The following is a 14,922-nucleotide window of genomic DNA, read 5'->3' as shown; positions in this document are numbered from 1 at the left end:
TTGTTTAAAACTCTTGTGTGTGCATTCATGCATTCATGCATCATTCATTAATAAACAATTAAAAACAAAAAGAGTCTTTTTCGAGTCGTTTTTCAAGGAAACTAAATAACGAACGTTTTGAACTTCATAGAAAGAGAGAAACGGAGAAAGGACTTAAGGATCTATACCATGGATTACGGAAGAAAGAGAGCTAGGAAATACACCTTCAAGATTCCCCAGGTCGAGGAACTGGGAAAGCTCGGAAAACTGGTGGTCAACCCCCAGGCTTTCAAGGAGAAGTATGGAAAACTTCTGCCTTTGCTCAATACCAACATGGTGGATGGGATCCTTCCCGCCTTGGTACAGTTTTACGATCCAACGTATCACTGCTTCACCTTTCCAGATTATCAGCTCATGCCTACGTTAGAGGAGTACTCTCGTCTGATTGGAATACCCGTGTACGCGCAAGATCCGTACTCCGGTTTGGAAAAGAATCCTGACGACATTATCATCGCTGCAACTACTCCTTTGAACGTAGTCGACATCAGAACTCATATGGTGAGTAGAGGAGGAATTCAAGGATTGCCCTCCAAATTCCTGTTTGATCAAGCTCGGTACTTCGTCAGCATCCAAGATATGAGCGCTTTTGAGGAAATCTTGGCTTTGCTTATCTACGGATTGTTTTTGTTCCCTAACATTAACGATTTCGTCGACATCAACGCAATTAAGATCTTCTTAATTGGAAATCCAGCTCCAACCTTGCTTGCGGATGCTTATCACTCTGTGCATTCAAGAAACCTGCAGCGAGGAGGATTAATCACATGCTGCGTACCGTTGTTATACGAATGGTTCGTTTCACACCTGCCAAAGTCTAGCACTTTCTGGAACATGAGGGATGGCCTTTACTGGTCACAGAAAATCATGTCTCTCACTCATACAGACATTGATTGGTGTAGCCCTGACAACGACGAAACCAAGATCATCTTCAGTTGCGGAAGTTTTCCCAACGTACCCCTTATTGGAACTAAGGGAGGAATCAGTTACAATCCAGCTTTAGCCCGTCGTCAATACGGCTATCCCATGAAAAATAAACCAAGTAACATCCAATTGGAAGGTCTGTTCTTCAAGAACATCGACGATCATGGCAACATGCTGAAGAAGGAAATTGTCCAAGCCTGGCGTCTTGTACACAGCAAAGGGAGAAGATTGTTAGGAAAACATCTTTGCATCTCCCTGGATCCTTACCTTCAATGGGTACGCGTCAGAGCATTCAAGCTCAGGATGCCATATCAACATCAATAACCTATTCCCCTAAGGGAACCAATATACCTTTTCTCCACCGGCGTTGAAAAACTGCAAGCGGCATTAAACAAGGTATGCCAAGAAAGGAATGCTTGGAGGAACAAGTATCGAATTGTCAACACGGAAAATGTTGAAATTCAGAACATCCTAAGAAGGAAGGATGAGTTACTTGAAGTACTCGATCGACAAGTGACACAAACGTCACTTTCTCATCATATTCCTCCTGCTTCCTGGATCATCGATCAACTCACGTCAGAGAACGCTCAGCTCAAGAAACAGAAGAAGATGTTAGAACGTGAAGTCGGCTCTTCGTCAAAGTTTTAGAGTCCTTTCTCTCAGTTTCTCTGTATTTCCCTTTTCAAAGTGTGTAAAAAACGGCGTTTTCGCTTAATTAATAAAAGTTTGATGTTTCATAACGTAATTATGGTGTTTCCTTGAAAAATAATAACTTAATTGCATATCATACATCGCTTTAGTTGTACGCACTGACACGGGAATTGTCGCGGATCTAATAGTCACTTTCCTTTCTCCAGAAAGAGAGGAGGAGAAAGAGGTGAACCAAGACTTTCAAGCTGTCTCATCCATACACTACAAGAAAATTTGTTGATTGCGACGGTTATATTTGCAGATTACGACGGTTAAAACTGCCACAATTTATAATCTACGACGGTTATAGTACCGTCGCGGAATCGTGTGTCCCCAATCTATTTCGCGACGGTTGTCAAAACCGTCATACCAACCGTCGCGATAGATCACGACGGGTTATAACTGACTTAAAATAGAGATGGCGACAGTTAAAAACCGTCGTGAATATGCGTTTGATTTTTGTTTTTGTTATGTTCGCGACGGTTTTAAACCGTCGTGAATGTGATATCCTGACAGTTGGTACCGTCGTAATTTGATTTATGAACTTTAGATATAATTTATTTGGCAATGGTTTAAAGCGCCACTAATTGTTTAATTTTTACATTTAACAACAGTTTAAACCATTATTAATTTTTATCTATTGTGTTATATTTCTATAATAATAATTTGTATGTAAATTATTTCTACTAAAATATTTTTAAATTATTTCTACTAAACCATTATTATTATTTTTTTACAATATCTATATTATAATATTTTTATTTATAGTATTAGTTTTTTATTTTATTTTCTATCACTTTTTAATGTAATGAAATTAATTCCAATAAAAAACATTTAATATGAAATGAGCATCATAATATCAAAATAATGCAAGTTCCATTATCATGTAAAATTCGAGTTCCATCATCATATCTTGTAGTACAAAAAACCAAATACATGTCAAATCCTGATCTTATAATAATAAGTATCATTATGCCAAAAAACATAAGAAAGTTCATAGTTTAACTAATTCATAAGAAAGTCTAATTTGTCCTTCTTGTTGATCCATTATCTGCAATACGATAGCTAGACTCAGATGAACGTCTACCATCAGCGGGTGATTCCAATCCCTAAAAAGAATATTAAAAGAATACGCTTTAAAATAATATTCATAAACTTTAACTATAAATGCATCAAAATAATATACCTGTCTTCCACTAGAATTTTGCATTTGCATTAAGAGTTCAATTTCCTTTGTCTTAGCATTGTCCCTTTGTCTTAAGAATGTGATTGCCTCCATCAATTCATCAATTTTTGAATTCTTTTCTTTAAGTGCATTAATTTCTTCTTGCATTTCCTTAATTTTTTCATTTTCTGCAGAAGATGTCGATCTTGTAGATCTATTAATTTGAGATGGCGTAACTCCAAGTCCCATACTACGAACATATCCATGTTGTTCTTTTCCAAATACTTTCTGAAATGCCTCATTTTCAGACACTGAATCCTTAATTGCAGCTTGTAATTTTTCCTGCACATAAAAAAGAGCAAATTGACATATAACCAATAATCACACATATAGTAATATCTATAAAATAAGAATGCAATAGCTAACTTATAGTAGCAGTTTAATGAGAACATCTTTATCTGGGCCATGAGCAAGACTAATGAGAACATCTTTATCTGGTCCATGAATGTTGTCAAGATTGTTGCAAATCTATACACAATACAACATCCAATTAGTCTTGTTATTATTAAAAACCAATCCAATACAAACATCTATTTTTGTATGAAAACTCACACGATTGCGGAACCAATCAGCAAACTCTCTATGAACCTTCTTGTCTATCTCAGCAACACTTCTTTGACTGCGCCTCATTTGGTTCTGAGTAATACTTCGGAACTGCCTATTTTATTAATCAATATTAGACGTAAAAAAATCTTAATAATGTAAATGAAACTACTTAAATGGAATAAAAATACTTACTTTAGATAGTCATCAACTATTGGACAATTCGTTAAAACGTGTCTATGAGCTTGCAGCTTTTCAATTGGTGTTAGGGTGTAATAAGAAGATCCACCCACGGGTTTTCCAACTCTAGGAAATAACTCTGCTACACTTGAACTTGTTTGGATATCACCAATAGGGTCATCATCTACACGTCCAGGTTGATTCCATCTAGTCTCAATGTTTTCTAGATATCTTGAACAAAATGTAAGAATCTCTTCAAAACGGTATCCTTCCGCAATAGACCCTTCTGGTTTTGCCTTATTACGTACATGCGATTTAAGTTTTCCCAAGTACCTATTATTGAACCACAATAGTATCGGTTAAAAAAACTTTCTACTTTCTTAGTTAGTAACATTAGAATAAAATCACATAATTTACCTTTCAATAGGATACATCCATCGATAATGAACAGGACCTCCAAGTTTAACTTCTTCAACAAGGTGAACAACCAAGTGGATCATAACTGTGAAAAACGAGGGAGGAAATAACATTTCCATGTGGCATAAAGTGAGGACAATTTGGTTTTGCAATTTTTCCAAGTCTTCAATTTTCAATACCTTGGCACATAATTGTCTAAAGAATGAGCACAACTCAATCAATACTGATGAAATCTCATGAGGTAATGTTGTGCGAATGGCTAATGGTAGAAGTTGTTCCATTAATATATGACAATCATGACTCTTCATCATTCCATTCACCTTGAGATTTACTAAGTCAATGCATCTAGAAATGTTGCTTGAATAACCATCAGGCACCCTAATATTCTTTAAAGTTGTTAAAAAATTCCTTTTATCTTTACCTGTTAAACTAAAGGCTGCCGGAGAAATTATACCATTTTCATCAGGCCAAAGATCAGGTCTTATGCCCATATTTTCAAGGTCTTCTCGAGCTTTATAATGGTCTTTACTCTTTTGCCTATCATTTAGTAAAGTAAATAGGACATTATCGCACACATTTTTCTCAATATGCATCGGATCAAGATTATGGCGCAAAAGATTATCCTTCCAATACGGAAGTTCAAAAAATATGCTTTTCTTTTTCCATTGTTGAGGATAACCTTGTGTAGTGTCACATTGTGTACTATCACCTTCTATAGGTTGTCCCTCACGTGTTCTTTTTACCGATTTTTCTTTCACTGGCTTTTTACCAAAGACCACTTCAACATCTTTAACCTGTTCAAAAACTTCATGTCCAGATAATGTTCTCGGTGGAGTCCGCATTTCTTATTCACCATTAAAGCGGATCTTCTTCAATCTAAACCTATGTCTCCGGTCAAGGAAACGACGATGACCCATAAAACACCATTTACGGCTAGCTTGAAGACGAACAGGTGTAGTTTGAAAGTTACACGATGGGCAAGCAAGTCCTGTGTATGTGTTCCACCCAGAAAGTGCACCCAAGCCTGGAAATTCACTAATCGTCCACATCAAATTTGCATGCAACTTGAACATCTCTTTCTTGAAAGAATCGTATGTATCCACTCCATTTGTCCATAACTCCTTCAGCTCTTTGACTAAGGGTTGTAAGTAGACATCAATATTATTTCCTGGTGCTTCTTTACCGGGAATTATCATAGACATTATAAATGATGTCTGCTTCATGCAAACCCAGGGCGGAGTGTTATATGGAATGAGAACCACTGGCCAAATACTATTGTTTGTACTCATCACACCAAAAGGATTAAAACCATCACTAGCCAATGCAAGACGCGCATTTCGCGGATCTGATGAAAACCAAGTATGTGTCAAGTCAAATTTCTTCCAAGCTTCTGAATCTCTAGGATGCCTCAAAATTCCATCATTGTTAGTATCTGTTGCATGCCATCTCATATCCTCGGCCGTCTTTGATGACAAAAATAATCTTTGTAATCGAGGTTTTAATGGAAAATAACGAAGAACCTTGGCAGGAATTTTCTTCTTTTTCTTGTTAATAGAGATATCTTCATTTGTTTTCCATTTTGAAGTGTTGCAATTTTTGCAAGTCTCCCTTTCTTCATCTTCTCCCCAATAAAGCATACAATTGTTTGGACATGCCGGTATCTTTACATAATTCAAACCAAGTTTTGTGATTGATTTTTTGGCTTCATAGAACGAACTTGGAATGTTTGCATATTCAAATGCATCTTTTATTAACTCTAAAATCATTGTCATTGACTTCTCACTCAATCCACATAAACACTTTATATGGTACAACTTAACCAAAAAAGATAGTCTTGAATATCGTCTACACCCTTCATATAAAGGTTGTTCTCCTTCTCTAGCCAATTCATAGTACTCCTTGGCTTCATTTCTTTCCTGAGTTGCACTTGGCATCATATAATCTTCTTGGTCAATCTCCAAACTTGACGCAGATGGTATTTCATTAGCATTATTCTATCAACTCCAAACGCATCGTTGATCATGTTCTGAATGTGATCTTCGACAATGATAGTATCTTCAACAATATTTGTAGTACTAGGGGAGATAGTACTAGGTAGTACAAAGGACTCTCCATGATGAGTCCACATGGTGTATCCCTTCGGAAATGGTGACCACATTAAGTGGTCAAACATGTCACTCCTACTCTTTGATTTTCGGAAACCGCAGCGTTTACAAGGGCATATGACTACGTCATTTTCTTTTGCACCTTTAAATGCAAAATCAATAAATTCTTGTATCCCTTGCTGATACGCTTTTGATGATTGTGGCTTCGTAATCCATGACTTATCCATTCTTCGAAAAAAAAATATAGATATTATATTATATGTTCAAGAGCCCTAATATTATTTAATAAAAAATAAATCGCCTCATATTTAGAGAACATAGAAAAAAACTGTGAGTATTACCAGTAAACAAACACAATAAAATAAATCACCACATATTTTCTCATGGTATTAGGTACAGGAAGTGTTAAAAATCCTAAACCATAATTATAATCTTAATAGTCACTCTAAATCAAAATAGAAACAATCTTAGTGCATAAGTAACAAAATGACAGCTTTAAATACAACTCCAAAAGAAACTAAAATAACAAGTTTTAAAATACTCATTTTAGGAGAGTGGAATGCATGCGCCCTAAAATCTTCATAATATCTTAAAGTTGACTAGTTTAGTATTGCATAAAATCAAAATTTGATATCAAAACATCATATAGGAATGAATTTTCACAATGTTCATGGTTGTAATCAAACAGGAACGTGTCTTAAACAACCCATAAAATAATGAATAATACATAATTTCTTCATGTATAAATAAACACTAAAATAAAGGATAGTTAAACTTAAAATAATGTAAAAAAAGACACACATTTTAATTAATAGATCTGCATATCTCAATTGCCACGCATGCTTAATAATTAGACTTCTACATAGTTTACTAATTTTTATCCTCACTTAGTGAAGTCCAACCTCAAATAATCAAAACAATTGTTAACAGCTTAGTTGATAATCTTACTAATATGTCATTAGACTTTGTCAAATACTTTCCTTCTAGCATTGTATTTAGCATAAGAAGAAACCATGCATATCTACATTTGTAACACTCAAACCAAGTATCTAGAGTTGGAATTAGTTTTACCGACTAAATTTTCAATCCAGGAAAAAAACAATAACAAACAGGACTAAAACTCAATTTCTTTTTTCATAAAGATATCACTTCTATATATATATATATATATATATATATATATATATATATAAGGTAAGAAAATGGAACATCTTAGTTAGTCCCAAAGAGAATAGTTAGCCCCAAAGAAAAAATTACACATATATCAAGCACTAAACCATGGTTAAGACAGTGAAAGCAATTTCATTCCATAGCATGAAATTACAAAATGATTTAGTCAAAAGAAGGGAATGAAGAAATCAAACAAACCTAATATTCAGCAACCAGGAATAGTGATTTCTATAGATACTCAATGTATTTTTCACTGAGATACAATTAATCTGCAAGAAAGTACAGAAGAAAATGAATCATTTGGAATAAAGAAACACCTTCAATATTTAATAAAAACCAACTACAAAATAAAGCTAGATCAAACACAATCACAGGGTGCCCATTTGGAATCTCTAAAAACTTAAAACTACAAAAGCAACTGCAAATTTATAACCAAACACAATCATATAAAGCAACTGCAACTTTTCACAAACAATCTATAAACAAAATTAAGTGAAACAAACAAGCATAATTTCAAATAAGACTAATTTATGAAACTGTTTGACAGAAACACTAAATTGATCGAAGGTTTTTAATTATAGAAACTACATTTATCAAATTCCAGTCCCCTTACTAAATCGTACATCAAATTTTCGTATTAAGAGTTTGTTACAGAATTGATGTATTAGGAGTTTGTTACATAAAGTTGCAGAGCCAGTAGTTAGTAGTTACAATTATATTTGGAGTTTGTTACATGATTGATGTTTATACAAAAGAACTTACACAGTATAAGTCCTTTATTGAACAAGCACTTGTTAAACGGCTTTTGTTATAGCTTTTCTTACAAGTAGATTATTGGCTTCATATTCCATTGAAGTCAATTAGTAGACACTGAACAAATGAGTTGTTACTATTTGATAGCTTTTGTTTGGAGAAAACATACATTGTTCTTAAAATAATTTTTAAATTTAATCTTGTTTTTCAAAACATAAGCTAACAGACCCTTACTTTGTAGGTTCCAGTGCATTAAAAGTCCCAAATTTGTAGCAGAGCATTGGGTGAAGTTCGGTAGTAAAGCGTTTACAAGAAAATAAGAGGCATAAACCTATTTTGTAGTTAACATCCTGATTTTAATCGTAAAATGCCGTAACTTTGCAACTAGACTTTCCCTCGGCAATTAAAAGTATAGGCATAAACCTATTTTGGTGGAATAAGGGGGAATAGCTCCTTTCAATAGTTGAATGGTATATTCTACGAACTAATTGAAATACAGTACTATTATAGTAAAAATAATCTAAAAAGTTGTTATACTACAATAGCTACTGAAGAATGTGGGGCACGTTTTATGTTCTCTACACCAGAAGAACAACAGATTAGAGATAACCTAAAAAAATCACGAAAATCAATAAACCCTAAAACAACAAATTAGAAAACCCAACATCAGTTCAATCTACAGAAACTCAAAATTAACAAAATCAAAGAGCTAAACCCTAAGATTCAAGTGAAACTTCAATGCTGAATCCATGTTAAAGAATGGGAGAGATATGTGAAGATGAGAACAACAAAAAGTGTTACAGATAACTTACAAGTTTGAAGATAGAGAAATTTGAAGATATGGACGCTGGAGGCACAAGAGAATGAATCGCTCGTTGCTTTGTTTCTGTGTGAAGATAACTTACAAGTTTGAAGACAAAGAAAACGTGAAATAAAACCTAATGTTAGTATGCGCGGGTGAATTTTTTAGGGGGTACGGCGGGTGAAGTTACCGTCGTGCCCTTTGAGAATATTTTTCAGATTTTTGTGGGAAACGAAAGGTTTTGAGGGCGACGGGTGATTTACCGTCGTGGAATGAAATTTAGGGCGGTTAATTTTACCGTCGTGACATAGCTTTTTGTGGGAAACTCACATGATGAAAGGTTAAAGGGGGCGACAGTTATTTTACCGTCGTAACATCAATTTTAGGGCAGTTAATTTTACCGTCGTGGCATGGATTTTAAGGACGGTTGGTATAAGCTGTCGTGACAACCGTCTCTATAGGAGAGTTATGACAGTTATAAGTGACTATCGCGATTTTTTTGTCATAATATGCTAATTTTCTTGTAGTGATACAACACTCGTTCAAGTCGCAAGAAAAGAATGGAAGACTTTGAGCAAGAGAATGAAGAACTCAGAGAAGAGATTAATACTCTCAAAGGTACTGTCGAAAGACTCAATAGTATGGTAGAAGCCCTGGTAGTTGCGCAGAATCGACCAACGCCAGAAGAACCACAAAGGACTGTGGTTTCCGAGATTGTTTCTACTCCTATTCCTCAGTATACCATGCCGCCTGATCGACCTTGGGGCATGCCGTATAACTTTACTCCAGAAGGGTACATACCTCCAGCTTCTGAAGCTCCAAAAGTCACCATGGATATGCGTCCACCGGAGGGTTACAAACCTCTGGAAATTGAAGTTCCAAGAGCAACGGCAATGGGTTTCGCACAACAGAATGCTGAGATTCCAAGATCTGCTGTCATGGCTTCTCCACAGCCCATTATGCATACTTTTCCCCCGCAAGGCGGACAAGTATATCATCACGCTCCAAGTAAGGATGCTGGCGTGTATGAAAGATTGGACGAGTTCCAAGAACAGTTTCTGCAAATGCAGAAGGAACTCAAGACTCTCCGAGGACAAGATCTATTTGGAAAGAATGCTGCAGACCTCTGTCTAGTTCCAAATGTTAAGATTCCTCACAAATTCAAAGTACCAGAATTCGAGAAGTATAAAGGGAATTCATGCCCACAAAGTCATCTTGTGATGTACGCTCGAAGAATGTCAACTCAGACTGATAATCAACAATTGCTCATTCATTATTTTCAAGACAGCCTGACTGGTGCTGCACTCAAATGGTACATGAACTTGGACAGTTCAGAGATTCGTACTTTTCGAGACCTCGGAGAGGCCTTCGTCAAACAGTATAAGTACAATCTGGATATGGCTCCCGACAGAGATCAACTCCGGGCCATGACTCAAAAGGATAGAGAAAGCTTCAAGGAATACGCTCAGAGATGGCGTGAAGTTGCTGCTCAAATTTGTCCACCACTTGAAGAGAAAGAAATGACAAAAATCTATCTCAAAACTTTGAGTCCATTTTACTACGGACGAATGGTTGCAAGTGCACCAAGTGACTTTACCGAGATGGTAAACATGGGTGTGCGTTTAGAAGAAGCAGTTCGAGAAGGACGCTTGAACAAAGAACCAGAATCTTCTGTTGGTCCAAGGAAGTATGGAAGTTCTTTCCAGAAGAAAAAGGATCAAGATGTCAGCAATGTCTTGCACAAAATCAAGAAGAAATTCCAACCTCAAGTTGCAACAATAACTCCGGTTGTTAACTCAGCGCCAGCTTATCAACCTCAGGTTTCGCAACAACAAACTCAACAAAGGTCGCAACAACCTCAGCAGCAGGTTCGACCTCCAAATTACAACAATCGGGCTCCAAGGTATCCTGCCTTTGACCCCGTACCAATGCCGTATGCAGAATTGTTTCCAACATTACTGGCAAAAGGACTCATCCAGACAAGGAGTCCTCCAAATCCTACAAACAGTTCCTCACCATGGTATAAGGCTGACCAATCTTGTCCCTATCATCAGGGGGCACCAGGTCACAATATTGAGAACTGTTTCCCTTTCAAGATTGACGTCCAACGATTAGTGAAGAGCGGAATGCTATCCTTCAAAGATACTAATCCAAACGTCCAAGCAAATCCTTTGCCGCAGCACAAAGAAGCTTCAGTAAATCTGGTAGATCAACACCCCAATGTCATTCAAATCTACGACATTCGTCAGATAGGGGAAAATCTTGTCAAGATGCACGCTAGACAAGCTGGGTACGGTCATGTACCACCTCACAACTACTTCACATGTGAAATTTGTCCAAGGAATAATCAAGGATGTGCCATAGTTCAAGCTGCATTACAAGAACAAATGGACTTGGGATGGATTCAACATATCCGAGTCAGAACTGAGCATGACATCAACATGGTTCAAGGATGTCCAGGAGAATACAAAATCTACAAAGTTGAAGACTTTGAAGGATCGGTAGTCAGGTTCCACAAAACTTTAAATGGACTTGCCTACTTTGGAACAGATTTCCACGCTTACAGTAGATGCAGAATCTGTCGAAGAAATTCACGAGGATGTTTGCGTGTTCGCAACGACATTCAAAAATTGATGGATGACAATACCATTACTGTTCTTGCCAACAGAGAAGATGACGAAGTCTTTACCGTATCTCCTCAAATTAATCAAGTTGAACCTATGCAAGTTAAGTATGATAGCAGGAAGACAGCAATTGCTCTGTTAGTCATCTACTTACCAGGTCCTGTACCGTATGAGTCTGACAAGGCTATACCATACAAGTACAACGCTACATTCATTGAAAATGGTAAGGAAATACCATTACCGTCTGTTGTCAACATTGCGGATGTTAGTCGAGTCACCAGAAGTGGACGAGTCTTCAACAGAACAACAGAAAATGTGGAGAAACCTTCGGAGGAAGTACCACATAGGCAAGACAATCGTCTGACCAATGCTGTTCAAGCGAAAGAAAATGATGAGATCTTGAAGTTAATCCAGAGGAGTGAATACAACATTGTAGATCAATTACTACATACTCCGTCTAGGATTTCTGTTCTTTCCCTGCTATTGAGTTCTGAAGCTCATAGGGAAGCTCTACAGAAAGTTTTGGAACAAGCTTTCGTAGAACCAAGTGTCACAATAAGCCAATTCAACAACATCGTTGCCAACATCTCCGCCGGAACTAACCTAAGTTTCTGTGACGAAGATCTTCCTGAAGAAGGAGTGGACCACAATCTTCCACTTCACATCTCAGTTGGCTGCATGGGTGATGTACTCACAGGAGTCCTAATAGACAATGGATCCTCTCTCAATGTCATGCCTAAATCAACATTATCAAGGTTATCTGTCGAAGATTACCCTCTAAGAAAAAGTCATGTCATCGTCAAAGCATTTGATGGATCAAGAAAGTCAGTTTTCGGAGAAGTGGATCTTCCCATAACTATTGGACCTCAGACGTTCAAAATCACTTTCCAGGTTATGGACATTCCAGCACAATACAGTTGTTTGCTAGGTCGCCCATGGATTCATGAGGCTGGGGCAATTACTTCAACACTTCATCAGAAACTGAAGTTCATAAGAAATGACAAATTGGTAACCGTATGTGGAGAACGAGCTCTGATCGTCAGCAACCTGTCATCATTCTCCGACATAGAACCAAAAGAAGTTGTTGGAACTAAATTCCAAGCACTTTCCTTAGACAAAGGAAAGGAGAAAGCAGCGTCTATTTCTTCATACAAAGATGCAATCCAAGTTATAAAGGATGGCACTACCAGTGGTTGGGGGCACATTAATATTCCTACCAACAACAAGAACAGAACAGGAATTGGATTCTTTCCAACATCATCGAAAGCTATCCCAGGGATTGAGGTAGTTCTCCCCATTCAAGAAACTTTCTGCAGTGGAGGTTTTCTTCAACCTGTTCAACAAACAGTCAATACCATCGGTACGGAAAACACCGATGAAGAGGAATGGTTATCCTATCTTAACAAAGCAGGATACATCTCCCTACCAGAGTCTGATCCACCTTGCTGTTATCCGACTAAAGGATCTGAAAGTAAGACTCAACCAAGCAGTGATGAAGTTACTGACAGCTTCACCACCAGAAGTCATGGTTCATCAGAAGAAGTTCCTCCTATCCCCGAAGAGACTTGGGATACATTAGGAGAACCAAGCGGAAAATTCGACTACATGGTGAAATACTCCGCTCCTGAAAGTTCAAGAATCTCTCTTGAAGACATTGTTCCAACTGGATGGAACATTGATTATGAGTACCTCTCTCAGCCAAAAGAGATGTATAACCCTTGCTATTCATCATCATCTACTGGTGAAATCATCATTGAGGATTATATCCCCAAGTCACCTTCCGAGGCTACGGATCTAGAGTTCACATATCTAGTCAATGCCATCTTGGGAGAAGAGCAAGACCAAAATACAGAAGAGGACGATCTCGAAAGTGTCTCCGACAACGAGTCTCTCCATTCAGAAGATTGGAAGTTTCCTCATAAGAAAGTTCGACATACTCCACTTGGAAAGGGGTATGCTCACACCGCTCAGTCTGCTGAAGTAGAAGAAGATCGTCTGAGTGTTGCAAAGACAGTGGTTGGTAAATCAAGACCTACCACAGGCCAGCTTAAGCCTAAGGTTCCAGATTACTTAGTGCACAATGGGGTTCGCCACTATTGGACAGCTGTTGAAGTTACAACTGTTGTTCGCACTCCTAAGTAGGAACTTTCACCGTTATTTTATCCTCTCACCATAGCCCAGGGTGAAGAGATGTTTCATAGGGCTTTGCATTTTACTATTTCTTAGGAAAATGTCCCTCTTTGCTTCGCCCAAAGCAATAGAGTTTTGTTTTATAGGGTCTTTGTTTCAAGAAATGACTGTCCATAAATAAAAATGTCATTTTGTTCCTTCGTTTAGTTTTTCCTTTTCTTTTTTCGGAAATTGGTAATCCTAAAAAAAACACCCTTAAAAAACATCAAAAATTCCATTAACTGCATACACCGAGTCTTCCCTCGTTGTCTAAATAAAACTTATCACACATATGCAGATTAATCATAAAATACCCCGTTGAAACGTGCGACCGTATGACTTCTCCAAGCTTTGAGTTTCCTGTATTCGAGGCAGAGGAAGAAGAAGACGAAGAAATATCAAAGGAAATTTCACGGTTACTTCAACAAAAGGAAGAGGCCATTCAGCCATACAATGAGCCTCTAGAGATCATTAACCTTGGTTCCGATGGAAACAGAAAAGAGGTTAAGATTGGAGCTTCGCTCAGTTCAGAGATCAGAGAGAGTTTGATACAGCTGCTCAAAGAATTCTCAGATGTTTTCGCTTGGTCTTATCAAGATATGCCAGGGTTGGATACCAGTATAGTGGAGCATCACTTGCCATTAAAAGCAGAATGCCCTCCGGTCAAGCAAAAATTAAGAAGAACTCATCCGGAGATGGCCATGAAAATAAAAGAGGAAGTTCAAAAGCAGATCAACGCAGGTTTCCTCGTCACTTCAGAATACCCTCAGTGGTTAGCTAACATTGTTCCCGTTCCTAAGAAAGACGGAAAAGTCCGCATGTGCGTCGACTACAGAGATTTGAACAAAGCTAGCCCTAAGGATGATTTTCCTTTACCACATATTGATATGTTGGTAGACAGTACAGCAAAATCCAAAGTTTTCTCATTCATGGACGGATTTTCAGGATATAACCAAATCAAAATGGCACCTGAAGACATGGAGAAAACAGCTTTCATCACCCCCTGGGGCACGTTCTGCTATCGTGTTATGCCTTTTGGACTGAAGAACGCAGGGGCAACTTATCAAAGAGCCATGACTATGCTTTTCCACGACATGATGCATAAAGAAGTGGAAGTCTATGTGGACGACATGATTGCCAAATCAGAAAATGAAGAAGATCACATACAGAATCTGACAAAGTTGTTTCAACGCTTACGGAAGTTTCAGCTTCGCCTGAACCCCAACAAGTGTACCTTTGGTGTCTACTCAGGAAAACTCCTTGGTTTCATCGTCAGCAAACGAGGAA

General features: G+C 37.5%; 1 protein-coding gene across 4 annotated transcripts; it reads right to left on the bottom strand.

Moving 5' to 3' along the window:
- Positions 1–2,522: 2,522 nt before the first annotated feature.
- On the bottom strand, positions 2,523–8,959 carry LOC131593223 (uncharacterized). Of its 4 annotated transcripts, XM_058865503.1 has the most exons (8): positions 8,853–8,959; positions 7,486–7,556; positions 4,013–6,345; positions 3,611–3,928; positions 3,425–3,530; positions 3,239–3,340; positions 2,834–3,154; positions 2,523–2,756 (listed from the first exon to the last, which is right to left on the bottom strand). In XM_058865503.1, exons 3-6 carry the CDS (start codon positions 4,852–4,854, stop codon positions 3,239–3,241), a joined length of 1,368 nt encoding a protein of 455 aa, XP_058721486.1. In that variant the 5' UTR covers positions 4,855–6,345; positions 7,486–7,556; positions 8,853–8,959; the 3' UTR covers positions 2,523–2,756; positions 2,834–3,154. The 4 variants fall into 4 exon arrangements, 3 of the variants coding, with proteins under 3 accessions (XP_058721486.1, XP_058721485.1, XP_058721484.1); XM_058865502.1 differs by having other exon boundaries at positions 4,013–7,556; XM_058865501.1 differs by lacking the exons at positions 2,523–2,756; positions 2,834–3,154 and having other exon boundaries at positions 3,238–3,340; positions 4,013–7,556.
- Positions 8,960–14,922: the final 5,963 nt, after the last annotated feature.

Source organism: Vicia villosa, linkage group LG3 (assembly GCF_029867415.1).
Source record: "Vicia villosa cultivar HV-30 ecotype Madison, WI linkage group LG3, Vvil1.0, whole genome shotgun sequence".
Classification (NCBI taxonomy): Eukaryota; Viridiplantae; Streptophyta; class Magnoliopsida; order Fabales; family Fabaceae; genus Vicia; species Vicia villosa.
The sequence above is the reverse complement of the archived record's forward strand: the minus strand, read 5'-3'. Positions and strand labels throughout refer to the sequence as shown.